Genomic DNA, 27,562 nt, shown 5'->3' on the forward strand with positions numbered 1-27,562 from the left:
AAGCTGGTATATTATAAATAGTAGCATTGTGAAAATAAAGAATATTCTTATGTCTTTAAGACGCAAAGTATGCCTGTGACAAAAAAAAAAATACAACTTAAGAAGACATTAGGAAAGAAAGTGAAAGAAGAACTGGTATTTGGAAAATATGTGTAATGATAAACTTAATGTATTAGTATTTGTATTAGTCAGGGTTCTCCAAAGAAAGAGAACTCATAAAGTGTGTGTGTGCTTGTATCACATGAGGAATTGGCTTGTGGGGTTAAGAATGCTGACAAGTCCCCAAATCTGAGGGTGGCAAGCTGGGAACAGGAGAGTTGATGATGTCGTTCAGTCTGAAGGCTGGCAGGCTCAAGGCCAAGAAAGAGCTGATACTTTAGCTTGAGTCCAATGACAGAACACAAACAAACAAAAACCCAAAAATATTGTCCCAGCTTGAAGACAGTCAGACAGGAGGAATCCTCCCTAATTTGAAGAAGGATCAGACCTTTCATTCTATTCAGGCCTGCAGTAGAGGATGAAGCACCTCTATGTTAGGAAGGTTAATTCCGCTTCACTCAGCCAACTGATTCAAATGCTAATCTCACTCAGAAAAACAAAAACAAAAAACTTCATACACACCCAGAATAATGTTTGCCCAAATATCCTGCGGCCCAGCCAAGTTGACAGATAAAATTAACCATCACAGTGATGCTGCCTGGAAATTGTTGCATATTAAATGAAAACAAAAATTGCGCTGGCAATAACTTTTTAACCAAAGGCAAGTTTACAAAGAATATTTATTGAAATCAAAAGAACAGGTCCTAAACAGAAATTAGCATTTGCAAACATAGTAACTACAAATATTATTGCTCAGTGTGTTGGAAATACAGCTTGGAACTTGCAGGATAAATTACATTTAAAAACCAAGTTCTTCGCAGGGAGGGAGAGGGTCCTGGTTGGCTCAGTTGGTTAAGCGTCTGACTTCAGCTCAGGTCATGATCTTATGGTTTGTGAGTTCAAGCCCTGCCTTGGGCTCAGAGCCTGGAGCCTGCTTTGGAGTCTGTGTTTCCCTCTCTCTCTGCCCCTCTCCTCTTGTTCTCTCTCTTTCTCAAAAATAAATAAACATTAAAAAATTTTTTTTAAATCAGCTTATTTGGGGCATTTTCTGTTGCAGTTGATAATCAAGTAGACATATAAAAGCTATTTGTGTTGTTGAAAATTTCAATATGACTAAGTATCTTCTGGAAATGGTGCCCCAAAAAAGGCACATCATTAGGAAGTGGCTTATTTTTGTGTTTGGAGAAGAATTTTGAGAATTTTAAAGTAGATTTGTCAGAATTGGTAACCATGACTACAGATGGGATTCCTACAGGGGTCATTTTTAACATCAGACTTATGAAACATAAGCACAATGTCACAGGATTTTCTCAAGACATAGAATTTTAGCCAATTTATTGTACCATTGATTAGAAACCATTTTGAGCTCTAAACTTAAATACTGTACAGAAAATAGCCATGGTAGTTAACCATGGCCCACACACAGTTCACGCTCCAAATAGCTGTAAATGGATGTAGTGGATGCTGAGAAAATCTTGAATTGCAGAAAGAGATCTACTGACTAATGCTATCAAGGAAAATATCTCTACTTTGGATCATCAGTGAAGACTGGACCAGATTTAGTTCTATCTCCTTTAAATATTCTGATTTCCTATCCCCACCCCCACTTCCCACCTCCTTTTATAAAAACCATATGGGGCACCTGCGTGACTCAGTCAGTTAAGTGTCCCACTTCGGCTCAGGTCGTGATCTCGAAGTTTGTGAGTTGGGGCTCCACATCGGCCTCTGTGCTGACAGCTCAGAGCCTGGAGCCTGCTTTGGATTCGGTGTCTCCCTCTCTCTCTGCCTCTCCCCTGCTTACACTCTGTCTGTCTCTCTCTCTCTCAAAAGTAAATAAATACTTTAAAAAAATTTAAATCATATAAACTGGGGCATCTGGGTGGCTCAGTCAGTTAAGCATCTGACTCTTGATTTTGGTTCAGGTCATGTTCTGATGGTTCATGAGATCAAGCCCCACATTGGGCTCCATGCTGTTAGTGTGTGGCCTGTTTGGGATTCTCTCTCTCCTTTTCTCTCTCTGCCCTCCCCCTTCTCAAAATACATAAATAATTCTTAAAAATAATAAAAAGCATGTAAACTGATTTGTTCGTATGTAGCAAAATTGTATCTTTGGAAAACTCATCTGGCTGGGAATAATCTAGGTCATTTTCTGCATAGAAACTGGTTTCCTGATATGAAAATTATGGTTTAACCTCATGCTGTAGCATCAAGACTATGATCCAAAAAAAGCACTCTGACTTAAACATTTCAACTTTATGATAATACTGCTGAACTTACTCTTTTCAATTAATATCATTAGTAGGAATAAAAATTACACAAGGAAGTTTTGCTCTTTAAGGACCTATGTAACTGCCTATATATATATATGTGATATTTTACAGAAAAGATTTGATGAGCCCTTCTTGAAATCAATGTTCCATAAATGTTGATGTCTTCTCTTCCGTCTCCTAGCCAAACCTGGGGGGTCACTTGAAAACTTGTGTGCTTATTTTTTTAGATGTATTATTGTCACAGTAATTGAGAAATGGGATGGTTGATACCAGCTTTAGCAGGAAAGGTCCAGGGATGCTAACTACCCTGCAGTGTACGAGAAAGTCTCATACAATGAACACTTGTTCCTTGTCTGGCACGGGTAAAGCTTGTTTAGCACTTTTTTTTCCCATCTAGAATCTAAACAGGTTATATATAAGTGCACAGCAATTTTTTCACAATTTTTATATGCACAGAAGTTTCCAGGAATGTAACTATTGAGTAAACAGAGGGAAGACTGTACTTTACTTTGCTTGGAATTACGAGTTGTTGGAACTGCAAGAGAACTGTAAGAGCTGTTCCTCCTCTCAGAAAATCATGTCATTGCAGTAACACTGTTTTTGTTATTTGGGTTGACAGTGCAGCACAGCTGTATCACTCTGCATTTAAAAAAATTTTTTTTAATGTTTATTTGCTTTTGAGAGAGGGAGAGAGAGAGAATGAGTGGGAGAGAGGCAGAGGAAGAGGGAGACACAGAATCCAAAGCAGACTCCAGGCTCTAAGCAATCAGCATAGAGCCCAACGTGGGGCTAGAACCCACAAACCACGAGAACATGACCTGAGCTCAAGTTGGATGCTTAACCAACTGAGCCACCCAGGTGGCCCTATAACTCTGCATTCACAGCAGTCACATTTATGGTGACTCACATATATACATATTACCAAACATGCCCTTATATACATACATATATATATATCATCATTTTATATATAAAATCTAATATGTGTTGAATAAGTATATATATTTAGCCTTTACTTAAAAATATTACGTGCATATTGGAAGTACTGATATTCAGTTAGTTATCTTAAATCTAAATTTAAACATATTAGAACCTAAACATATTTATTAGAAAAATGTTCCACATATTTATGGAACCCTGTCGCCTTTCCTCCAGTCTACTGATGAAATTCATACTTGAACTGCAATGTTGTCCCTGTGAATTCTTTGGTTTTCCCAGTCAGAACCAGTGCCTCTTTTCTCCACATCTTCAGTTCAGACCTATATTGTGAGGCTTTTCATATAGTACTACAAGTTGGATTAAACACTTAATAAATGTTGACTCAATAATGCTTTTATGGGTTTTTCTTTACATTTCTTTAGATTGAAAAACTTCATTTTTCTTCTTTTGTAAATTTTTCAGTGTTTATTTTCGGGGAGAGAGAGAGAGAGAGAGCACGAGCTGGGGAGGGGTAGAGAGAGAGGGAGAGAGAGAATGCCAAGCAGGCTCCATGCTGTCAGCACAGAGCCTGATGTGGGGCTCAGTCTTACCAACTGCAAGATTATGACCTGAGACAAAAGCAAGAGTGGGCACTAAACTAATTGAGCCACCCAGGTGCCCCCATTTTTCTTTTAATTAGTCCTTCAGGTTCAGGCCATGAAAGCTGACACTGTTGAATTTGTTCCCTGACAGAAGCTCTCTGAGGAAGTTTCCTCTTTGTCAAATTTGTATTGAGGAATAGATTTCCCACTAGGGGGTGGGCATGTACCAGTTATATTTCAAAATGGTCCTAGTATGAAAAAATGGAGCAATTTAAAAATAAACAAGTGTTTTTGGATCTATCTGTTCTTTGATTTTCTATTTATCTTTTTTATGACAATTCTTAAAGGTTACATTTATTTTGTGAAGAGAATGAAAAATTTCTAAATGGAAGAACCCAAAGAAATAAAGTTCATTTTAGTATTCTGCATTAAGGGATAATACAAACAAAGGTGGCATAACCAAAGGATGCATGTATCTAAAATAAAACAAAACCTACCATTCACTTTTAAGCTGAGGAATTATTTTAAATCATGAATGACTTGGTTATATAGGCATTATTCTACCCTCAGTTTATTTGACAAACGTTTAATGAACGCCTAGCATGTGGCAGAAATAAAATACCCTTGCTTGGGGGGGGCTCACAGTCTAATGAGAAAATAATCCTGTAAATATAAAGCATATTGCAATGGTAGGTGCCATAATAAAGATATGAAAAAAAAATGCTTCAAGAATCTGGAAAGGATGAAACTAGCTATGGTAAAGGGGGTTGTCACAGAGAAAGGGGAAGTTCTGGTCCTAAACTAGCTGCTCTTATCCCAACAGAGCCTCCCCAACCTCTGTGGACAGATTTCGGTCCTTTCGTGAGGATGTATCTTCTGTCTCTGTGCTCCTGCTTGACAGCCCAGCTGGTAGCCACAGGCTGTTATTGAGATATTGATATGCACTAATCTTAGCACTGCGTTTGCCCAAGCCTTCTGATTTCCCTAGTCTTTCTCATCCAATTCTGGGATGAGGGGACACCCAGGCAAATCGTTCAGTTGAGCGAGGCCATAGGGTGTAAGAGTGAGTAGCTGAAAAACTTTGGAGAAGTGAAAGAGTAGCTCTAGAGGAAGTCAGGCGTGTTGGGCACTGGAAATTACAGCAACTCTAGTCGGCATAACATTAGTACGCTTAATCGACCAGTGAGTTGCCAATGGATCCTATGGCATAGAAAGCTTTATTTTACTTGTGTTTCTCAAAGTAACTCCAGATCGCCAGAGTGTGCTGGTTTTAAGGCAAAAGACTCCTAAGCTTATGTCCTATGGATGTGTATGGGTGAGTCTGCGTAGATATGATTAAGCATCTGCACGTAGATGAGCTGGATGGGTACCTAGAGGGAAGAAGAGCTTATAAAAAGATGGTAATGGCTGTTGTAGGACTCGGCTGCTCTTCTCTGCTACCCCTGAGCAGTTCTGAAAGAGGGAGATTACCAGTTGGAAGCATCAGAAAGCTATAGTCTCAAATGCCCTCATTGACAATTTTATGAGACTGCTGTTATAGGAGATGAGAGCCTAGACAAGGTTTGATACTTTTTAAAGCGGCAGAGTTATTTTCTAAATGAGAGAAATAAAACGGATGAAGACTAAAGACATGATTTGATTTAAATGCCAACGCTTCTCGTTCTCCAGTATAACTGCCAAAGAGTGGGTGGGCAGGGCGAGGGGGAGGGAAGCAACACCTTGAGATGGATTTTAAAACCCGAGGAAACAAAGGGCAAAACCAATAACAAATTTAGGCGAATGCTTAGGTATTTTATGAATATTTTGTGAAGCTGTATCTTTGGCTTTTCTTTATGAGAGATTAAGGGAACGTATAAGTGAGATTTTCAGCATATTTATGAAGAGAGGATGATTTGTTGGTCAAGGTTAGAGGGAGACAAAGAATTCCAGATAGTTCTGTCAGGATTTCAGAATAGTGATAGATGAAATTTAAACTCAACATAAGCAAGGTAATGCTGCAGAAGCTGAGATTTTCAATAAGTATGTTTATGCACTGTGACAGGTTATAAATTAAAAACCTAGCCACTCTAAGGAAATACACTCAACCATCACCAAGGATAATGCAATAGACGTGACTGCTCTATAAAATGGGGAGTTTGGACCTGATGCTATTTGGAAAATGGAAGAGGAAGTAAATTTGAAAGTAGCACTTTACTATTTGGTGCATTTATATGTCCTACACTTAAAAAACAAACGTGAAAAACATCAGACACTGCTACAGATTATAAGTGGGTTGGGTAAGAGCTGGTAGGAGTGTGGGTGGCAAATTTATTGACTGTGGATTCAAATAATAAAAGTATATAAATTCTTTGTATAATTACATAACATGGAATATCGCTTAAAAGAGCCAAGATAGGGGCAACTGGGTGGCTCAGTCAGTTAAGTGACTTCTGCTCAGGTCATGATCTCAGGGTTGGTGGGTTCGAGCCCCACTTCGGGCTCTGTGCTGATGGCTCAGAGCCTGAGGCCTGTTTCAGATTCTGTGTCTCCTTCTCTCTCTGCCCCTCCCACACTCATGCTCTGTCTCTGTCTCAAAAATAAATAAACATTAAAAAAAAGAAAAGAGCCGAGACAGAATGTAAGTTTCTCTCATTACTCAGGGGGAAAAAATATGAGGAAAGTCATATAAAGTTCAAGTGAGTTAAAAAAATTAAAATGAGAGAAGTCAAAAGTAGCTTGTGAAATTACCACCTTAAAGAAATTTTTAAGAGGCCTTGAGACCATTCTAAACTTAAAACCAAAAAACTAAACCATTTCATGTAGTTATGTATGATCTTGGACAAGTCATTAAACTTCTCCCAGCCTCTCTTTCCCTCTCTGTCTTGAAGGATAAACAAATGGTCTGTCTCTTCGATGCCTTCCAGCTGCAAACTAGTTTTCTGTTGTCTGAAATTATGTTTAGTACTAACATAAGATTGAAGAAATTTCTTCATCCATTTCCTTAACTATTAAATAGTATTGCATTGTGGCCGACATATTTTCTTCCACTCTTTCTCTGACTCAAGGTATTGACCTGCTTATTTCAGGCAGAGGAGAGCCCCTGACTGTTTCGTAGTGAACACTGGCCCACCATTTGGGGATTTTGTTTTTGTTTTTTTACTTAAAAAACCTGTTTTTGAATGTGTAGAGAGAAACTTAACTATTACTTACCCGCTGAAGGCAGTAACAACTGTATTTTCTTATCTGGAAAAATAGGGCTAATACCCGCCTTGAAGAAGGGGAGTATTAGCTCTCAGATCAATACATTTTGAGGTTTTTGTTCCTTTCCTTCCTATTTATAATCTGCTAGGGCCTAACTAGAAAAGAAAACAGATTTGATTATTTTCAGTCTTAAAGAAGTCACTGCTTACTTTCAATAAAATCTTTAAACAAAATGGAGTGAAGTAAGTCTCATAAATGATAAAAATCAGCTACTCTTACAGGGTTTGAATACCAAGGGGATTTTAGGCAATAGGCATTAAGCCAACATACACCTCCAGGATTCTTCTGCAGAGCATTGTAACCGGTCATTTCTCTGCTTATGTGCAACATTTCCAGAATACCATGGGAAAATTCAACCCCGATTTCAATATATTAGGCTTTGAAGTCTGAATATAAATGCAGCCAGGGATCATTTTCAGAGCCCGAGAGGCCTGCTTCTAGACGCTGGAGGGCTGGTCAGAATGGGTTGGAGCCCCATGGAGGTCCCTTCCCCAGGGCCCAGCCCCCCAGCTCCTCCTGGGTGCCAAGACCCAAAGGCATCCCACCCTCTCCCTGTTTTATTTCTTCTGCGCTCCCGCCCCCCGACTCTTTTGGCTGCTTCTCTTTACCATCTTCGTTTTTTCCCATAAGTGGTCAAAATAGGAAACGGAAGTATCTATTTGTTGCTTGGGGTAGTGCTCGGAAAGGTTTTTTAATTAAGAAAACAAAATCATCTGCAGGTTCTTCATTTCGCAATGAGTCCGAGCGTCCTCTGGCTCCCGAGACCTCCCCCATCCGACTGTCGTTCATACTGTGAGGGGGCTCGGGTAAGTCGAAGGGGGTCTGCGCCTCCAGCCGCACGGAAGGATCTGCGAGCGAGCGAACCGGCTCCGGATCCCGGGAGGCGCGTGGAGCACCGCCCCCCGCCCAGCGGGGAGGCGCGGGAGAGGCTGCAGCCCGGCCCAGCCGGGGAAACNCACCTGCTGCGCGGGGTCCCAGAGGTGACCGCCAGCCCGGTGCCCACCTGGGACGCGCCGCCGGACAATGCCTCCGGCTGCTGGGAGCAGATCAACTACGGCAGAGCCGAGAAAGTTGTGATCGGCTCCATCCTGACGCTCATCACGCTGCTGACGATCGCCGGCAACTGCCTGGTGGTGATCTCGGTGTGCTTCGTCAAGAAGCTCCGCCAGCCCTCCAACTACCTGATCGTGTCCCTGGCGCTGGCCGACCTCTCGGTGGCCGTGGCGGTCATGCCCTTCGTCAGCGTCACCGACCTCATCGGGGGCAAGTGGATCTTTGGACACTTCTTCTGCAACGTCTTCATCGCCATGGACGTCATGTGCTGCACGGCCTCGATCATGACCCTGTGCGTGATCAGCATCGACAGGTAAGGGCCGGGCCGCCCCATCCCGGGGTCTGGCTGGGGTTGTGCTGGCTGCTCCACCCACCCCGGAGCACTCGCCTTTCCTAGGAGGATAAACCAGACACCTCGGCGGGATGAAGGGCTGCGCCTAAAATATCAACCCCCACACAACCGAGCAACTTCAGTTACAGCATAGCCTATATACACCTTTAAAAGAAGAGTCCAAAATGTTCTAGTTTACTGTAGTGAGGATTTTAAGACCAAAGTTAAAGTATTTTAAGCATTAGCAGTTCCACCAGGGCATCCTTTGGTTTGGTTTTCAGAAGGAAGGGATTTGATCCTCTCTGAACTTGACAAACCCTTGCTGTGAGCCTGAAAGTGTCATTTCTTACTTTAAGAAATCAGTAGTTGAAATGCCTCCTTGTTTCCCCATCGATCGTGGGAGCAACTCCCCAGGCCAATGAAGGGACTGAGGATGGTTCCAGAATTGGGGGGGGGGGTCTAAATGTCTAAACGTTGCACTCCTATGATTGCTCATTCTAAATCTCATGCTTTTGGAAGTCCGATTTCAGTGTTTGGCAACGCCGTCTGTATCCTGCAGGCGTGCTGACTGGAGCCTCACTCCCCGTCTGAATGGTTGGCTCTAGCCCTTCATCATATCCCTTGGGAATCTTCTCTTGAACACTCCCCAGTGGAGTAATTGAAACAGAGGCTGACCATCTGTCAGAGATGCTGGGGAAAAAATTCCTGTCTTGGGTGTCAGATTGGGCTGGGAGACCCCAGGGTTTCTTCAGACTGTAGGATTACAGATTCTGCAGTGGAGCGCCTTTGGCCCTAGGAATACAGTGCAACTGTCAACTTGAAGTATGGTCCCAGGGTTCTTTGGCCACCTAATAGCACTGTTTCTCTTGAAACTGATTTATTAAACCTTAATATTTACCCATGTTCTGATGTTTTCAAAGCAGCACAGGACTCGTATCCTGTTGTTTAATGATACAGAGAAATGATTGCTTATTTTCTTTGTGGACCTATAGAACCTTTAAATGTGTAAACCTTTCAGCACAGAAAAATAATTGATGCTTCCACACTTAAAATGACAGTGCCTCAAAGGGTGGTCTAGCACAAAACTGAGCTTTTCTTCCTTTGCCTCCCTACTATTTATGGGTTGTTGATATTTAACATGTTCTCCTATTTTACTGCTTGACCAGGGTTTAGAATTACTGAATAAAGGGAATGATAGGAAAGGGGATATTTTCAAGAAAAAAAAATACTGTAGCTGCATTTAAGGATCTAGATTTATTTTGAAAAAATTGATCTTGCCATTTTATATATCATGCTAGGTAGGAGCCTCCGACAACAAACAAGGAATTAGTTTTAAGAGTAGTGCATGAACAGCATATATAAGAATATTAGCTCTAAGCTTGACAGCTGAAGTTCTGAATTACTGTAGTTAAGAATGACAAAAACATATGCACTCACAGTCTGGCTGTGGCAACAGGAACTAGGAGAGTGCACTCACTATACACTGTAAGTATATCACTATACACTGTAAGTATATACAGGAATTGTGGGTCTAAAAATTGCACTGCTAAGCCTGTCTGAGCGTCTCGCATAAATGGAGTCCTTTTAAATGGAATTTAGTGTAATAGAACAAATATTAATTTATGGTGCAAGAAGTATGTTTATAATATTTTCATTTCGTAATTGATGCTAACTCGTCTCCTAACATAGCCAGTGCTTCTGTTCTGCTGGGCACATTCAGGCTTGGCTTGGGATGACCCTGAGATTCCTGTATATGAGCTAAAGGCTTTCTTCACTCAGTGTGCACATGTGACTTACCAGCAAGCAGCAGGCCTGTCTCAACTACAGTGAAGAGGTTAATACTGCTTGGCCAGAGCTTCTAATTTCTTTGTCTAGTATTAGTATATCCTTATAATTGTCACAAATTGTGATATTACATAGGGATGTAGATCCTGTCTCCTTATTTCCTCCTATGAGAATTGTCCCATTGGTGAATTCTGTTTAAAAATTATTTGGGAGGAGGAACATATCATTTTTTTTTTTTAGATATACTGAAGAACTGTTAACACTGAAAGAAGACATAGATTGCTTTTCTTCAGAGAACACACAGAAATAAAAGTGAGAAAAAGGAAAATGCATTTGATATCTAAGGTGAATTATTTTGGGGGGTAACTTTTATTTATTTATTTTGAGAGAGAGAGACTGAGAGAGAGAGAGAGAGAGAGAGCGTGCTAGCGCAGGAGAGAGGTAGGGACAGAGAGAGAAGGAGAGGGAGAGAATCATAAGCAGGCTCCACACTGTCAGCACAGAGCTTGGCTCAAGGGCTCGATCCCACCACAGTGAGATCATGACCTGAGCCCAAGTCAAGAGTTGGATGCTTAACCAATTGAGCCACACAGGTGCCCCCAAGGTGAATTATTTCTGAAGAGGTTGTTTTCTTCAGTTCCATTGTAGAATATGACCAAAGATACAAAAATGTGTTAAGAAAATATAAAAAAATTTCATCTTCATTTATTCATTCTACCTTGAGTACAAGGTTAGGTTACAGTCTGCTTTGTGCAGCATGATTAATGATGAATAATAATATTCCTGCTTTTGAGCTCTTACTGTATTGCAAGAGTTTGGATATCTATTGAGTGTTTCACTAGTCCAAAATGGAACCTTTGATGTTTCTCAGACACACCCCACCTTACCTGGATGCTTTTCTCGCCTTTTCCAATGCAATTTCATGCTGTTCTTCTTCACAGGCGGGCAACACTCCCTTCCCCATCCTCTTCAGATAATGATTCATGATCATCGAAAAAGTAACAGTCATTAGGTGGGAACTTCATAATCTTTCCACTACTAAACAGTCTTTCATGTTACACCTGTACCCAGTTTTATTTCTATCCAGTTAAAAAATGTGATGACATTGTATCCTGGCAAAGAGCAAACCACCTACACCTCACATTACCCCATCCCCTTTCACCCCAAAGGTTTTGTTCCTTCCTTGATCCCTCTTCTTTTCAGTGTTTCCTCTCAACTGGGTCAAGCTTGATCTTCTATCTTCCTTTGGCCTCACTTCTCCCTCCAGTTATTGGAATTAATCTGCTCAAAGAACTGTGCCCACAACCTGTCTTTGTTTCCTTCCTCCTCAAGTAGATGAGTTTGACACTATCAGATCTACTAAAGTATTTTAACTCACCTTCCTGGTTTCACTTCTGTTCACCCCGCATCCATTGCCCATAAAGAAACTAGAATGATCTCTTTATTAAAAAAAAATTGTTCTAAGCGAGATAACATTTACCTGTACTGAAATGCAAAGATATTAAATGCATAGTCTGACATGAAATGATACTCAGCGTCCCTCATCATCAGGGAAATATAAATCAAAACCACACTGAGATACCACCTCACGCCGGACAGAGTGGCTGAAATGAACAAATTAGGAGACTCTAGATGCTGGCGAGGATGTGGAGAAACGGGCACCCTCCTACACTGTTGGTGGGAATGTAAACTGGTGCAGCCCCTCTGGAAAACAGTACAGGGGTTCCTCAGGAAATTAACAATAGAACTCCCCTATGACCCAGCAATAGCACTGCTCGGAATTTACCCAAGGGATACAGGAGTGCTGATGCATAGGGGCACATGTACCCCAATGTTCATAGCAGCACTCTCCACAATAGCCAAACCATGGAAAGAGCCTAAGTGTCCATCAACGGATGAATGGATCAAGAAGATGTGGTTTATCTATACAATGGAATACTACATGGCAATGAGAAACAATGAAATCTGGCCATGTGTAGCAACATGGATGGACCTTGAGGGTGTTATGCTGAGCGAAATAAGTCAGGCAGAGAAGGACAGCTACCATATGTTTGCACATATAGGTGGATTAGGAGGAACTTAACAGAGGACCATGAGGGAGAAGAAGGGGAAAAATAGTTGGGGAGAGGGAAGGAGGCAAACCATGAGAGACTCTTGGAGTCATGAGAGACTCAGCATGAGAGACTCTTGTTCTCATGCTGAGAACAAACTGACGGCTGAGGTGGGTGGAGGAGGGGACGGGGTAGACGGGCATGGAGGAGGGCACTTATTGGGATGAGCACTGGGTGTTTTATGGAAACCAACTTGACAATAAACTATTTAAGGGAAAAAAAAAACAAATGGGTAGTCTGAGGAGTTTTGACAAATGTCTATACCTACGTAACCAACACTCCAGTCAGGATGTAGAATATTTTGATAATTTCGGAAAGTTCCCTCGTACTCCTTTCAGAATGATCTTTTAAAAATACAAATCACTGGGGCGCCTGGGTGGCTCAGTAGGTTAAGCATCCAACTTTGGCTCAGGTTATGATCTCGCGGTTTGTGGGTTGGAGCCCCGCATTGGGCTCTGTGCTGATAGTTTGGAGCCTGGAGCCTGTTTCACATTCTGTGTCTCCCTCTCTCTCCTTCTCCCCTGCTCATGCTCTGTCTCTCTCTGTCTCTCAAAAATAAATAAATGTTTGGGGCGCCTGGGTGGCTCAGTTGGTTAAGTGTCCGACTTCGGCTCAGGTCATTATCTCACAGTTTGTGGGTTTGAGCCCCGCATCAGGCTGTGTGCTGACTGCCAGCTCAGAGTCTGGAGCCTGTTTCAGATTCTGTGTCTCCCTCTCTCTCTGACCCTCCCCTGCTCATGCTGTCTCTCTTTCTCTCTCAGAAATAAATAAAACATTAAAATTTTTTTTTCATAAATAAGTGTTTAAAAAAATACAACTCACATGCAAACAGCTCTATATGTTGTTTAGGTGAGCTTACCTAACGAGTAAAGGAAAAAATAGTGCAGAAGAATGGAGAACACCAGATTCATGAACATGGTTATCTCTGGTGGGGTGAATGGAGGTGTAATGAGGGACTAGCACAGGTGACTATACTGGTAATGTTTTGTTTCTAATTTGGATGGCTGATGCAGTCTTTTTATTCTTTGTATAACTTTCTATGTCCAAAATGCATTTTTAAATGTCTTTTGGAAATACTTCTGGAAAATGAACAAGCCTAAGTATAGAGCATGCAGAGTTTCCATAAAGCAGACACCTTAGTGTCATCTGCCACTAGATCAAGAAATTGAACATTACCAATCTCCTGCCCCTCTCCAGTTTCTGCTGCTCCCAAGGATAACTGTTGTCATGACTTTTTAGTATCATGAATGAGTTTTACTTGGTTAGAACCCACATAAAGAGGGGCAGAGAGCAGGGGAGGAGCAGAGAGAAAGGGAGACGCAGAATCCGAAGCAGGCTCCAGGCTCTGAGCTGTCAGCACAGAGCCTGAGTCGGGGCTCAAACCCACAAACTGTGAGATCATGACCTGAGCAGAAATTGGATGCTTGACCAACTGAGCCACCCAGGCTTCCCTAGTAGAGTATATACTCTTAATTCTAGCTTCTTTTGCTCAGTATATGTGTGATTCATCCATAGATTTTAGTCTGTCAGTATTTTATTTATTTGGTGAGTAGTATTCCATTATATTTGCTTATCAGTTCACCTGTAGATGGACATTTGAATTGCTTCCAGTTTCTGGTTATTACTAATAGTGCTGCTATAAACATTTATTTGTATACATGTCATTTTGTGGATATGTTTACATTTCTTTTGCGTAAACACAATGCTGTATAGTAAGGTAACTTACTGTATTTGAATTCTATTTACCCCCTTACATCTTTTGTGTTATTGTTGTCATGCATTTGAATCTACATATTTGAATGACCTAATCTATTACTTTTGTTATTTTAAACAATCAGCAGCTATTCTTATTTACCCACATATTTACCTTTGCGTTGCTCTGTATTTTTTTCCCACGTTACCATGTTTTCCTCTGGATCCTTTTCTTCTGCCTAGTTAAACTTTCATTAGCATTTTTTTAATGACAGTTTGCTGGTAACAAGCCCTCTCAGATTTTTATTCATCTGAAAATGTATTAATTTTGCCATCGTCTATGAGTGATATTTTCTCCGAGTATATAATTCTATATTTGAGGGGTTTTCAGTACTTTAAAACATTATCCCATTGTCTTCAGGCTTCCATCATTTCTGTTGAAAACTCAGCCATTAACTAACATTATTATTATTCCTTTGAAGATAATACATCTCTTTTTCTTCTGGCTGCTTTTAAGATTCTCTCTTTGTCTTTAGTTTTTATTCATTTTTCTATGATGTCCCCAGGTCTGGCATTATTGATTATTTTTTGTTCTTTGTTTGCTGTCAACCATGGGTGAGGTTCTTAGTAATTTTTGTACTTGTGCATTGATATCTCTAATCAGTTGGATATTATCTTCTTAAATAATTTACTGTCCCATTCTTTCTCTCTTCTATGTCTCAAATTTACATAATTTGGAACCTTTACTCTTCTCACACATGTCTCTTACACTCTATTTTCCATTTTCCTCTATGCTTCTTTTTGCAAAATTTTTGACCCTCCTTCCAATTTATTATTTCTTCTGCTCTCTCTAATCTGTTGGTCAGCATTATCTATTGAGTAATTAATTTCACACCCCTAGAAATTTCATTTGATTCCTTTTTTTCTGTATTTGATCTTTTTTGTCGATTCAAATTCTCTGCCTTTTCATGTAATTTCTCCTTCTTATTATTAAATTCTTGATAGGCTCTTTTTATGCTAATTCCAGTATCTGAATCACCTGTGGTTTCTTTGTGTGTGATATGTTTCCGTTTTTTTCCCTCTGGATTTTGGGTCTATGTCTTTGCATGCCTAGTACATTTGATTATACACTCAACATTTTTCATGAAAAATTATAGATGTTGTAGATGATGTTATTTTCCTCCAGAGAAAATAGCTGGTAGGCAGGCATATTGGTGGACTGATTATTATAATCCAATTAGGGTTTGTGTTGACTGTAGGCTGTGTTTTAGTTTTGACAGAGTTCTGTCTGCCACTGGCCAATGCCTCTTTCCAGGATGTAGCCTTCTTGGGATTTCAGCTGAGAGCATGGGTGTTCTCAGGGACTTCTCCCGCTGGCTTGTTCAGTACTCTAACTCTTCTCTCAGGGCTGTGAGATTGCTAAAGCTCCCACTGAAAGCCTTTTGGGAAAAGGAAAGCTTTCCTCCTTGGCTTCTTAGCTGCCTGCCCTGTACAACAGCAGAATGCAACCAGTGCCTTGAGGGGAATACCAGCCAAGTGTTGGGCTTAGTTTTCTGCCCCTTCCTTAATACCGGGATGTTGGCCTCTCAGGTCTTTAATTTTGTCTTTCTATCCTCAAGAGATTACCAAAATGCCTTCTGGCATTGTGGCCTCTTCCTAAGCAGCTCTGCTGAGGTTTTTTTGCCTGGATCCTCCTCCCCTTCCCCTCATCTCGTTTTGGCATATGTCCCAAGGGAAAGAGTGCCTGCAGGATTTTGACTCACTGCTCTGTGGTTCTCTCTTCTCCAGGATTATTTTGTTCCCTTAACTCCTGGTTGTCTCAAGAATTCTGTGGTGGCTACAGGCAGGTGTGTGTGTGCGCGCGCGTGTGCACGCGCTTTATCCAGCTCTTTTGTTGTTTCAGCAGAAGCATTGGTCTGAAGCATCAAGCAACCTCATCATAGCTAGAAGTGGATGTGTGCCTGAAATATTTTAAATATATACAAATACGGAAGTATAATTATGTAAATTGCTCTTCTGAAAACCTTTCACTGGCTTTTCATTTCACTTGGAATAAAGTGGAGAGTGTTCAGCGCATCCATAAGGTCCCTACTTTGTTTCTGCCTCACTTCTCAGTGACAGTTTGTACCAGAGTCCATGGTGCTTTCCAAAGTATAGTCTCACTGACCCTTTCAGTTTCTCCGTCAGGCCCATTCCATGCAAACCCACCAACTAACATATTTGCAAAACTGTGATTTCATGTCTGGAGTTCTAGTCCCTAATATATCTGTTCCCTAATGTATATTTTTTGATCCCAAGTTGGAGAAGCTTAAAAGTGTTTGATACTCTCGAAGGGCAACAATTAAAATGTCTGAAAAATACTAAGTATTGACCAGGATGTAGAACGAAGGGTACTTCCATACATTACTAGCAGGATGGTGAATTGGTAAATCATTTTGAAAGTGGTTTGGCGTTATCATGTATGGTTGAAGATACACACACCCTATGATTTTGCTGTTTTACCATGAGGTATGTATCAAAGAGATTCTTGTCACCAAACGTCTTGTACAAGAATATTTATAATATCCATAAACTTGGAATCCTAATACTTGAAATAATATATCTGTGTATCAGTAATAGAATGGATAAATAAAGTGTGCTACATTTATACAATAGAATACTATTCACTAGTGGTTCTCCAACTGGAGCATGTATCAGAACTATCTGAAGAACTTATTAAAACACAGATTGCTGGGTCCTACTCCAAGAGTTTCTAATTCAGTAAGTCTGGGGTGGAGCCAGATAATTTGCTTTTCAAACAGATTCCCGGATGATTCTGAGGCTCCTGGTTTGGGGACCCTCCTTAGAGAACCATTACTATACAGTAATGAAAATGAACAAGCTGTGGTTAAAACAAATCTCACAAAATAACGTAAACAATATTTTGTTATAAAAATTTGAAACATATTTAAAAGTGAAGAGTATAGTATGAAGAACCTAATGTATCCATTGCCTGGCTTCCACAGTAGTCGATTTATGGCCAATGTATTCAACATATCCTTTGGAGCTCCTCCAGTCTTCACAGTATTTTAAATCAAATTTTCAATGTCCTGTCATTTCATCCATAAATACTTTGGGGTCACAAACACAATGTTGAGCAGAAACAGCAGAGTCCCAAAGAACGCATATAGGTGCAATTCCATTATGATAAAAATTTGAACCAAACAACACTGTTGAGAGACCTACGTAAGTGGAAATTTTATAAAGGAAAGGAAAGAAATATATATCATGAGAACAAGGAGAGTGATTGCTTCTAGGCATGCCTCTGAAGTCCTGTCATTGACTTGTTGTGTCTTGACTGTAGTGATAATTACATGAGTGCTCATTTTTAAAATTACTGTTAAAGCATCTGTGTATATTCTAGGTGATTTCCTGCATATGTGTTTTGCTTTACAATCAGAAGGACAAAAGTATTTATATGATGACATCTTGTGAGGTGTATTTGGATTTACATCTGATGTATGGTTAATCTGAGCCAGTGTAGCTGCTGTTCCAACGCTGTCAGCGACCGTTCCTTGTTTTGCTTTGTGTGTGAGGGCAGGGGTCGTCTCTGGGTTGTTAGCAGTTACAGGAACTCCTCTGTATTTGCAGGAGCCATAAACCTCAGTTCTGACTGGTGTCTGGCTGAAGTCTTGCTTCCTCGCCAGGTACTGTGACTCATTCACTTCGACGATGTGAGTTGTGCTCTTGGCTTTCATTCTGCTGTGATCAGCAGCACAGGGTGCATTCTGGCTTCTCTGGACCGCCTTTCTCTTTGAAGAAGTCATCCTTGCTCATCTTGAAATTAATTTTCAGCTTGTAGATACACTTTATGAGTTGATAGGATCCCCTTCTACCTTTGCTATGAAAAGGTGAGAGAGAGGAGATTAAACATGTCTTCCCTCTCTTGTGAATGACAGTTCTCATAAACTACTTTTTTTCTTAATATTTATTTCTTTTTTATTGAGAGAGAGAGAGTGCAAGCATGTGCAGGCACCCAGCTGGGGGAGGGCAGAGAGAGAGGGGGACAGAGGATCCGAAGTGGGCTCCGGGCTGACAGCAGAGAGCCTGATGTGGGGCTTGAGCTCACCAACTGTGAGATCATGACCTGAGCCTAACTTGGACGCTTAACCAGTTCAGCCATGCAGGCGCCCCATGTAAATATAGTTAAGGAAAAGAGTGGAAGTTTAAATATGGCCGTGATGGATATAAATCCTGATTGAGGTCTCAGAAGAAATGTTGAATTAGACTGGTGATAGAAGGGCAGGAGAGTTTCCAGGCAAGGGGAACAGCAGATGCCAAGAGGCTGAAGGCAGTGAATTGGTCTGTGAGTGAATTTACAGAGAGGGATCCAGAAGGCATCCCAAGTGAGAAAAAGCCCAAGTCTGCAAGATCTTGCCCCTTGTGCAGATGCTGCTGGCTGCCTTTCTTGATGCTTGTCACCTCCTTCCTCCTCAGCTACAGGTACTCCTGTTTTCACCTGGGAATATGGCTCCCCAGAATAAAGTCTACATTTTCTCATCTCCCCTGTGGCTTGGTGTGGCCATGTTACCAAATTTTGACTCAGGAGGTGTTAGTAGAAGTATTGTGTTTCAGCTTCTTGGAAACTTCCTTCTACACATTTGGTGTGGGCCTTCTTCCTCTCCTTGTTTGTCCTTGCCTCCATCTTGTCTCCTGGAATTTGAGTATGGTGGCTGGAGGTCTGGCTGTCATCTTGGTTGACAGAGGGCCACACTGGGGAGGGAGGAACAGCATGCTGGAAGGGTAGCATGGATCCTGGAGGACTGTGGATTCCACAGCGTTGCTAGAATGCTGACTTCTTAGTAATAGGTGAATAGATACCATTATGTTGTCTCTTACAACCGCCGAATGTGCCAGTTTCTTACCCCACTTGCTGGCCCTTCCCATGGATGTCCACATGTATACATCGTAAAACATCACTGAGGGTGTCACGGTGTCTTTCTTTTCTGGAAACCCTGTAGGAATAACAACTACCATTTTTTGAGAGCCTTTTGTGCTACATACATTCCTAGAAACTTGGCATATAATATCTCATTTAATTTTCATAGCAAGGGTGTTTATTGAGTGTCTGTCATGGTGCCTCTGCTGGCCCAAGGTGAACAAGAGAAAGTATGAACATTTTCAATCCCATTCTGTAGATGAGGAAACTAAAGGAACATACACAGTCTGTGTGGCAGGAACAGCGTCTACCCCATGGGTTCCCCTATATCACTGTAGCCATTGTCTGCTGCATGAGAATAGTCAGGGCCCTTTATAATTTAACTCCAGCCTCCCTTCTAGCCTCAATCTGGCTAACTCCATCATAGGCCCTTCCCTTTCAATATGTCAGAACAGAGCTAATGCTCTTCCTCCCAAACGTGTTCCTCTTACAGTGTTCCCATCCCAATCAGTGACATCAGTCAGTACTCACTCACTTTGCTAGACATTTGGGTACCATCTTTGAAACTTCCCATTCAGCCCCCCACTCTCACCAGCCAATCACCAAGTCCTGATGATTATCTTTCTACTTTACTTCTCCCCACCCACCATCTCCAGGAACTCAGCCTGAGCCTCTGTCATCTTTCATAGGGACCACTCAGTGTACCCTCCCAGGAGGCTCCCTGTATCTACTGCCCCATGTTAATGCAGCATGTGTAACTCTAGCTGAAGATTAGCGTCACCTGGGCAATTAAAAAAATAGCAATTCTTGGAGCCCAGCTTTAGAGAGAACCTGATTTGATTGTTCTGGGTGGGCCAGGGCATCAAACATACCACTAGGTGGTATGTTTGAAGATACCACCGGGTGATTCTAATGTATAGCCAGATGGAGAACCCCTGAGTTAGGATTATCTTTTTAAAAGGCAAATGTAGGGGCACCTGCGTGGCTCAGTCATTTAAGCATCCAACGCATGATTTCTGTTCAGGTCATGATCTTGGAGTTGTGAGATCCAGCCCCACATTGGGTTCCATGTTGAGTGTGGGCCCTGCTTGGGATTCTCTCTCTCCCTATCTACCTCTCCTTCTCTCTCTGTGTCTTTCAAAATAAATAAATAAATAATAAGTTTAAAAAGTAAAAAAATGAAAAGGCAAATGTGATTTTTTTCATGGTTCCCGAACTTAGCTGCACATTAGAATCACCTAGTAATCTTCAGAAAATTCCACAGCCTACACTTATGGACAGTGTCAGGGGGTAGGACTCATGCATCCCTATTCTGGCAGCTCCCAGGTTAGTCTAGTGTGCAGACAGGTTTGGGCACTACTCAGTGATGCTGTTCTCCACTTTTTTAATGGGCTAATGAGTTCCCCTACTCTAGGGATAAGGTCCTAAATGTTTAATATGACCTAAAAGATGAATCATCTGACCTCTGTCTAGCTCACTAGATTAGGGGTTGATAAACATTTTTCTGTAAAGGGCTAGATGACTATTTTCATAAATATTTTAGGCTAGTGTGCCACAGGGGTCCCTGTTGTAACTACTCTGCCACTATAGCCTGAGCATAGACAATATGTAGATAAATGGGAGTGGCTGCGTGCTAATAAAACTTTATTTATGGGTACTGAAATTTGAATTTCATGTAAAACCATTCTTATCTGGGGTTGCCATACAAAAATAGGCAGCCCCGATTTGACCCGCTGCAGTTTGCCAACTTTTGCCCAAGATTTGATACAATTCAGTTTTCTATCCATCTATCTCCCTATCTACCTACCTACCTGTCTCCCCCAAGTCCCCACTATTCTGGCAACTTTATTTCAGTTCCTTGACATTTTGATGTTTAAGGCCTTAAGATCTTTTTATTATACCCCCTGCCTCCTCCCCCCACACTGTTCTATCTCTTTGGCTGGCTAATTTTTTTATCACTTTTCAGACAGGTCCTTGATTAGATGTTACTGCTTCATGCAAGTTTCCTAGAATCTCCAGATTGTCTTAAACAGTCTTTTTTCTTACTAACTGCATATTTTCTTACTAACACTCACCTCAATTTGTAACTAGTGGTATATGAAATTAACTGTAATGAATGCATGATTTGTGGGATCAGTCATCTGTGTATTCTGCATGGCAGGCGTCTATCTCATTGGAGACTGTATCCCCATCCACGGCATAGTACTTGGCACATGGTAGGTGTTTAGGTAGTCATGGTGGGTTGATTTGAGGAAAGAAGGTCAGGTACCTCAGATTCCCAAGGTCTGGCCCACCTTGACTTTTCTCCAGCACTCTGTGAAACCTTCTTGGTGATAACATAGATGTTTCCTAGGGAAACCAAAGAACAGAAGTGACATGGAGGCGGACTGCCCCAAGGGATTGTCCTATCCAAGTGTGGTAGGCTGGTAAGTCACTCTGCTCTCCATGCATATGCAGAACACTGACTTTAACAAAGCCCTAGTGATAGGAATCCTTAGCAGCTTAGAGCCACGGATTGGCTCTTTATTATCACCATTGTTGTGCCATGGAGCAGAGGGAAATGCAGGCAAAATTGAATGAAAATCTCAGAGCCTTTTTCTTTCAGTGAAGAGACATATTTGCAGCCAAGCTCATACATCCCAGAAGGAGAGCCACAGGTGTCAGGCAGGAAGATACTACCCGAGTAGTGGAGCACAAGAACTGGCAGCTGCAGTGTCATTTGTTGAGTGCATATCTGGGCCAGGTCCACCGCCAGGAGCTTCACGTTATTCATCTCATCTCATCCCCATGACCGCTCTGGGGGCACTCTCATTCTGGCCACCTGTGTGACGGGCAAAGGGAGACCGATAGAGGTTAAAAACCTTCCCCAAGAGCACACGAGAAGAAAGTAGTGGAGTCATGGTTGGCTAGGAAAATGACTGACTCCAGGTCTTTTGAGACCTAGAAGAATGTTGCCTTTGGAACATCCTTTGTGAACCGCGTCAAGCACTAGATATTTTCTCCTGCCTTCCAGAGAGGACAGCGATGATGTTAATATAATAGTAATTATGTTAGCCTAAGTGCAGAGTCTCTCACCTAACATCCTAAGGGCCAGCTGTGTTTTGGCCTCTCTCCTCCACTGTTGAACCAGGACGTCTCCACTCCAGTCCATCTGTTAGCTTTTGGGTTTGGGTTAAGGTAAGTCATTATGGAATATCAAGCTCCTCTTCTTCACAGGTTTAAGATGAACTCTTGAGCATCAGGTTCTAATAGAGACCCAGGTGTGTGTGTGTGTGTGTGTGTGTGTGTGTGTGTGTATGTCTGAGAGAGAGAGAGAGAGAGGCTGCATGAGCAAGCTAAAGGAGATGGTGTAGCTGAAATTTCTTTAATAGGCAAACCCTTGTTATATGTCTACTAGATATTTGAGTACTGGGTAGGGGGATACAAAGGTGTATAAATACACAGCCCCATCTTCAAGAGGTTATCTAGTTGAGCATAAATTAAGATTATTTATTCACATATCAAAAAATTTTGGACCTTCAAAAAGGTAGCTTATACATACTGCTTTGCAGTCAATCCCTGTGTGCGATGACCTTTTTGGAAGAGTTTATGAGTCATTTAGCTTCTGGTTGCAAACAATTGGGTTGAGTGCTTCCATCAATAAAAACCCAGGTACTCTGTGGTCTGTTTTTTGAACAGCCTTTCTGTGCCTAAAGAATTCTTGCTGAGGACTGCTGCAAAATGATGGCTCCAGGTCAGACCTAAGTGTTCACTCTTCCTACGTTGTAGTGCAATGCAGGTTGCCCGCCTCTGGGGGCTGAGCAGCTGGGGGCGCTGGGGAGACATTCCCACTGCATCTGTGTGGTGAGCTTTTTTTTGCCCATTTCGCCAGTTTGCATTCTCACTTTGATCATGGGCTCTGTTCTGATTCACATTCCTGAGCATTCTATATTTATGGGCATTCTGATCATATTTTCTGCTCTTTCAAACGGTAGTAGCTGGATAGCTTTCTTCCTTCCAAATGGTTCTTTCATCTGGAACATCCACCAAAGCCATCCGCCTATAGGGGTCTATGAGTATTAATGCTTAAACCCGAGAGATTTCAATCGTGTGCTCCAGTCCAGCTATAATCTATTTGGCCCAGTTGCCTGAATATTTCAGAATTGTGTTTTTAGGAAATACATATTCTGTATGTTTGGGGTGAAAAAGTCTCTGATAATCTCAATAAAAGTCTTTGAAAAGACTTCCATTGTGATATATAGATTGCCTTGTGGTCTCATACTTGATTGTTTTGGGGATACTGCAGGCCCCCGCCACTCTGGCTTCCTTTCTGGGTCACAAAGGCGATAGTCCTTTAAACACAACTTCTTAACACTTCAAAATTGTTTTTTCTTATTGTGGGAGTCATAGGGGATTCATCTATTCACTTCTTCAACCTTTATTACTCAGTCTTCATTAGTTACTCTTCTGTATCCTAAACAAGGCAAATAAAGTCTTTGCTCTCTTGAATTTTATATTCCAGTAAGAATAAATAGGACACATTAGAAGTGTTTTTTAAAAACACACTAATTCATTGGTAATATGTGCCATATGGAGAATTAAAACAGAGCAATGTATGAATTAGAGTGGGTACTCACGGAACATGTTTCTGGAGAGATGGCATATGTAAATAATGTGGTGGAGCTGGCTATGTGAAGATCAGGAGGAAGAACACTCTGGAAAGGCAGCAGCCGGTGTCAAGGCCTTGGGCCAGTTGATTGCAGTTGATCACAGGAAAGCCTGGAAGGAAATGCGAGTAGAGCAGTGGTCACAAATTATGTTGGGATTTGGACCAGGTAGAGTTTGGATTTTATGCCAAGTGCAGTGGATCCTTTGCTGAGTTTGATGTGTAGGGTGACATCATCCCATTTATAATTTTAATAGTTTGCTGTGGTTACTTTGTGGAGAATGGATTGGAGAAGGGTAAGACTGAAAGCTGTGAGACCAATTGGGAGACTTCTGCAGTAGTCAAGAGAAGGGATAATTGGGAATAGTGAAGATGGAGAAAAGTGGAGGGATGTGGGATTTGTCTTGGGGGTACATCTGCAGGACTTGAGGGTTGGATGTGGGGAGTGAGGGACAGAGAAGAATGAAGGATGATGTGCTTTTGGCTCAAGCTACCCAGTAGATGGTGATGCTGTTTACTGACTATGAAAGTAGTAGGACTGGTGGCAAAAATCAAGAGTTCTACTTTCAGTGGTAAGTTTGGTTACCAGTGGACATTGGATGCAAGTGGCTAGAGTTCCAGAGAGAATTCAGGATTAGAGATCCACATTTGGATGTCATTGTAAATGTTATTTAAAGACATAGGATGGGAGAGAATAGTTAGGAACAGGGGCCTGGATACCAAGCCTTAGGGAGAGAAGATATTCAGATGCCAAGAGGAAAGGAGAGGCTAAAAAGGGACAGTCAGTGCAATATGAGGAACAGCGGGAGAATGTGCCATCCTGGAAGTTAAGGGAAATGTATGTTGAGAAAGATAAAATAACTATGTCAAATGGTGTTGCAAGGCTAGAAAAATGACCAAAAAAATTGGCAACCTTGAGGCCTAGTCATCTTGAGAAGAGTAATTTCAATGGAGCAATAGAATGGAAGCCCAGATGGAGTGAGGCAAAGAGACTATGAGAGGAAAGAAGTGGAGATGGTGACTCGGAAAAGATCTTTCAAGAAGTTTCACTGTTAGCTGCTTACCTGGGAGTCCAGCAACCTACATTTGAGCTCTGTGTCTGCTGCGTTGTATCCTAATGATAATTCCTTAAGTATGTGTCTTAAGTTCCATTACAATGGGCGAGAACTTTGACTTCGTTTTTCACTTCTACTTCTTAGTACTTACAAAGTTCCTAGCACACAGTAGGTGCTTAATCATATTAGCCAAATGAATGGTTGGATGAATTAATGAATATCCTACTAGAGCAGAAACACTTTAGCTCAAGACCGTGTCTAATTCATCCTCTGCAGGTCTGTGTACACCAAGTGGGATGCAAACATCAGGGAATAAATGTGTCTCATAAACTTGGGAGTAAACTAAGGCAGTTTGGATTAGGAAAGGTCCCAGAGAATGGGACAGGATACAAATTCTGTCTCTGTGACTCCTGTGACCTTACATAAGTCACTATACCTTATCCCTAAACCTCATTCCTCTTAATGATATACATATCTCCATAGAGTTAATATGAGGGATAAATAAGATCATATGCAAGAAGAGTTCAGCTAAGGGCTTGCTTCTTATGAAATGGCCACCAATTAAGAGCATTGTTATTATTACTATTATTCATGTTGTTCGGCTCTGGGCTATGGTGGGACTTGAGTTCTGCCAGCCAGTCAGGGCAGCATTCCGGGATTAGAGTTGTTTGAATTGGAGGGCCTACTGGTGCCCTTCTTGACTCTCCTTTCTTCTTTCATTCTGAAAGTAATAAGTACATCAAGTCTACCTGCAGGAAAAGACTATGTGGGGTCTTGATGAGGCTTCAGGGAATGCCAGCTTGCCCCCAAACCACCTACCTGTCCATTGATGCCAGAAATAGGGGCCAAAGTCAGTTCCATGATTAAGTTCAGACACTGCTTGAGGCAAGTCAAGGACTTGAATTCCTTCATGCTGGGGTGTGCTCAGTGGGTCAGTCCAGAAGGGTAAACAACTGGTACCTTATATAATGTTGCAGATAATGGGGAGAAGATGGTTGGCGGTGCATCATCCCTTGTCAGATGATATCCTAGCTGTCTCCTGCTTTTGCTCTTTTTCTGTGTACTTCCTGTGTGTCACAGAAAGCATTGGGGCGGTTTCCATTCTTTCTGAGTATACCATATCCTCCCTTGCCTCTGTATCCTAATAGCTGTTGTTTCCTCTGCCTGGAATGCCTTCCCCTTTCCTGCCTATTTCCTAAACATTCTTCAAGATTCAGTGAATACATCATGGTCTCCAGGAAGGTATCCCTGACATCTAGGTCTGGGTTGGGTTCTCCTCTCAGACTCTCCCTCAGCACCCTGATATTCCTTCTCTATTATCATCATGCTGAAATATGCCTGTTTATATTTCTTCCCCCGCCCCATGTACCAAATGCTGAGGTCCCTGGGGACTGCGACATCTTATTTGTCTCTGTTTGCTCCCACCTTCTATTGGCATGTGGAAGGTTCTCAAGAAATATGTGATTCATAAGTGAATAAATAAATGAATGAAGCAAGCAAGCAAAAATTGTCTATTTAATTGGGTCTTGGGTTTGAAACAAGTAGGCAGGGAAAATGAGGGACATAGAAGCCACACCATTTATGATTCAGTTCTGCTCTGGTAGGTCTTGTTTCCTTTCTCCCGGAGTGGGACCTCATCGTAGCCGCCAGGAGCATTTTTTTCTGACTTTGAAGGCACAGTCCTACTTCACACGATTTATAAAGTCACTGTGAATTTCATTGTCATCATGTTCTGTCATTAAGATCTCCTTGTAAAGGTGGCCAATATAATAGGGTTTTTAACTGTGTGGTGCATTACATGAACATCCCCAGCAAACCTTATGGGGTTAGCACCTGAGTCCCAGAGGCAAGACTACATGCTGGAAATAGTATAATGGGACCCACCACAGCTACAGATAATTCAAATATACTTGCACAAAATGAGAAATCCCATGATAAAATGTAACCTTGCCTCCAGAACGTCTCATTGCTTTATCTTGGGTGAGTCAGAAGCATTTGTACATTTCCACATTGGCTCCTGTCTTGGTTCTTCTTCCAGGGAATAGCTCTTATCCTGGTAAATTCCTAAGAGACTATTAGATTTCCCTTGAAACTGTGTGTGTCACTTGTGTGTAGCCCTTTGATAGATGACAAAAATGCCCCCACTTTTTCCCATTCCTTTATGCACATGCCTTTCATGTGAGACTTTATGGCCCTCGTCACATTGACTCTAGGTTGGCCTCATATCTTGCTTTGGCTAATGGGACTTTAGCAAACACGATTGAGGCAGAGACTTGAAAAGAGCATGCATGCTGGAATTTGTCTTCCTTTGCTGCTTTGGGGGACCCTGTGACTACTGCTACGTGAAGAAGCCTAGGTGGGGTGATAGGAGACTCATGGCTGAGTTCCCCTATTTCCCTGGCTGCCAGCCCCCAGTCAGTCAGATGAGGTTTTCATGAACTACTCTGGCACCCATAGATCTATCACCTGACCACAGACAGACACAAGAAAACCCACTTGGGATGAACTGAACCTGCCTAGACCACAGCAGTGCAGCTGCCCTACAGAATAGCGAGTCGAATATATGGCTAGTGTTTAAACCCCAGGGTTTTTAGAGCATTTTGTTACACAGCAAAAACTAGAGGATAGCAAGCCTTTAGTGATTTGATCCCTTCTCTTCCCATATTGATTTGTTCATGTTATGGCATAACGTCCGTCATGTTCTCTGGATTGTTTATGAATCTCCCGGTAGACCTTGGGTACTCCTAGAGCAGAAGCAGTGTTGAGAGGGCTGGTAGGATTTGCCCACAAGACTCCTGTCCCAGGGCCAGGGACCAAGAGCGCACTCTGGAAATGTGGATGGG

The 27,562-nt window shown here is 41.8% G+C and overlaps 1 protein-coding gene across 1 annotated transcript in view; it reads left to right on the forward strand.

The window, feature by feature from the left end:
* The first annotated feature begins 7,863 nt into the window (after nt 1-7,863).
* The window catches only part of HTR7 (5-hydroxytryptamine receptor 7), an 84,924-nt gene continuing 65,225 nt past the window's right edge, over nt 7,864-27,562 (forward strand). The window contains exon 1 of the mRNA XM_077780457.1: nt 7,864-8,495. Coding sequence (XP_077636583.1) covers nt 7,864-8,495 — 632 coding nt within the window. The remainder of the gene's footprint in view (nt 8,496-27,562) is intronic.

The sequence above is a fragment of the Crocuta crocuta genome, unplaced genomic scaffold (assembly GCF_008692635.1).
Source record: "Crocuta crocuta isolate KB4526 unplaced genomic scaffold, BGI_CrCroc_1.0 scaffold170, whole genome shotgun sequence".
NCBI lineage: Eukaryota > Metazoa > Chordata > Mammalia > Carnivora > Hyaenidae > Crocuta > Crocuta crocuta.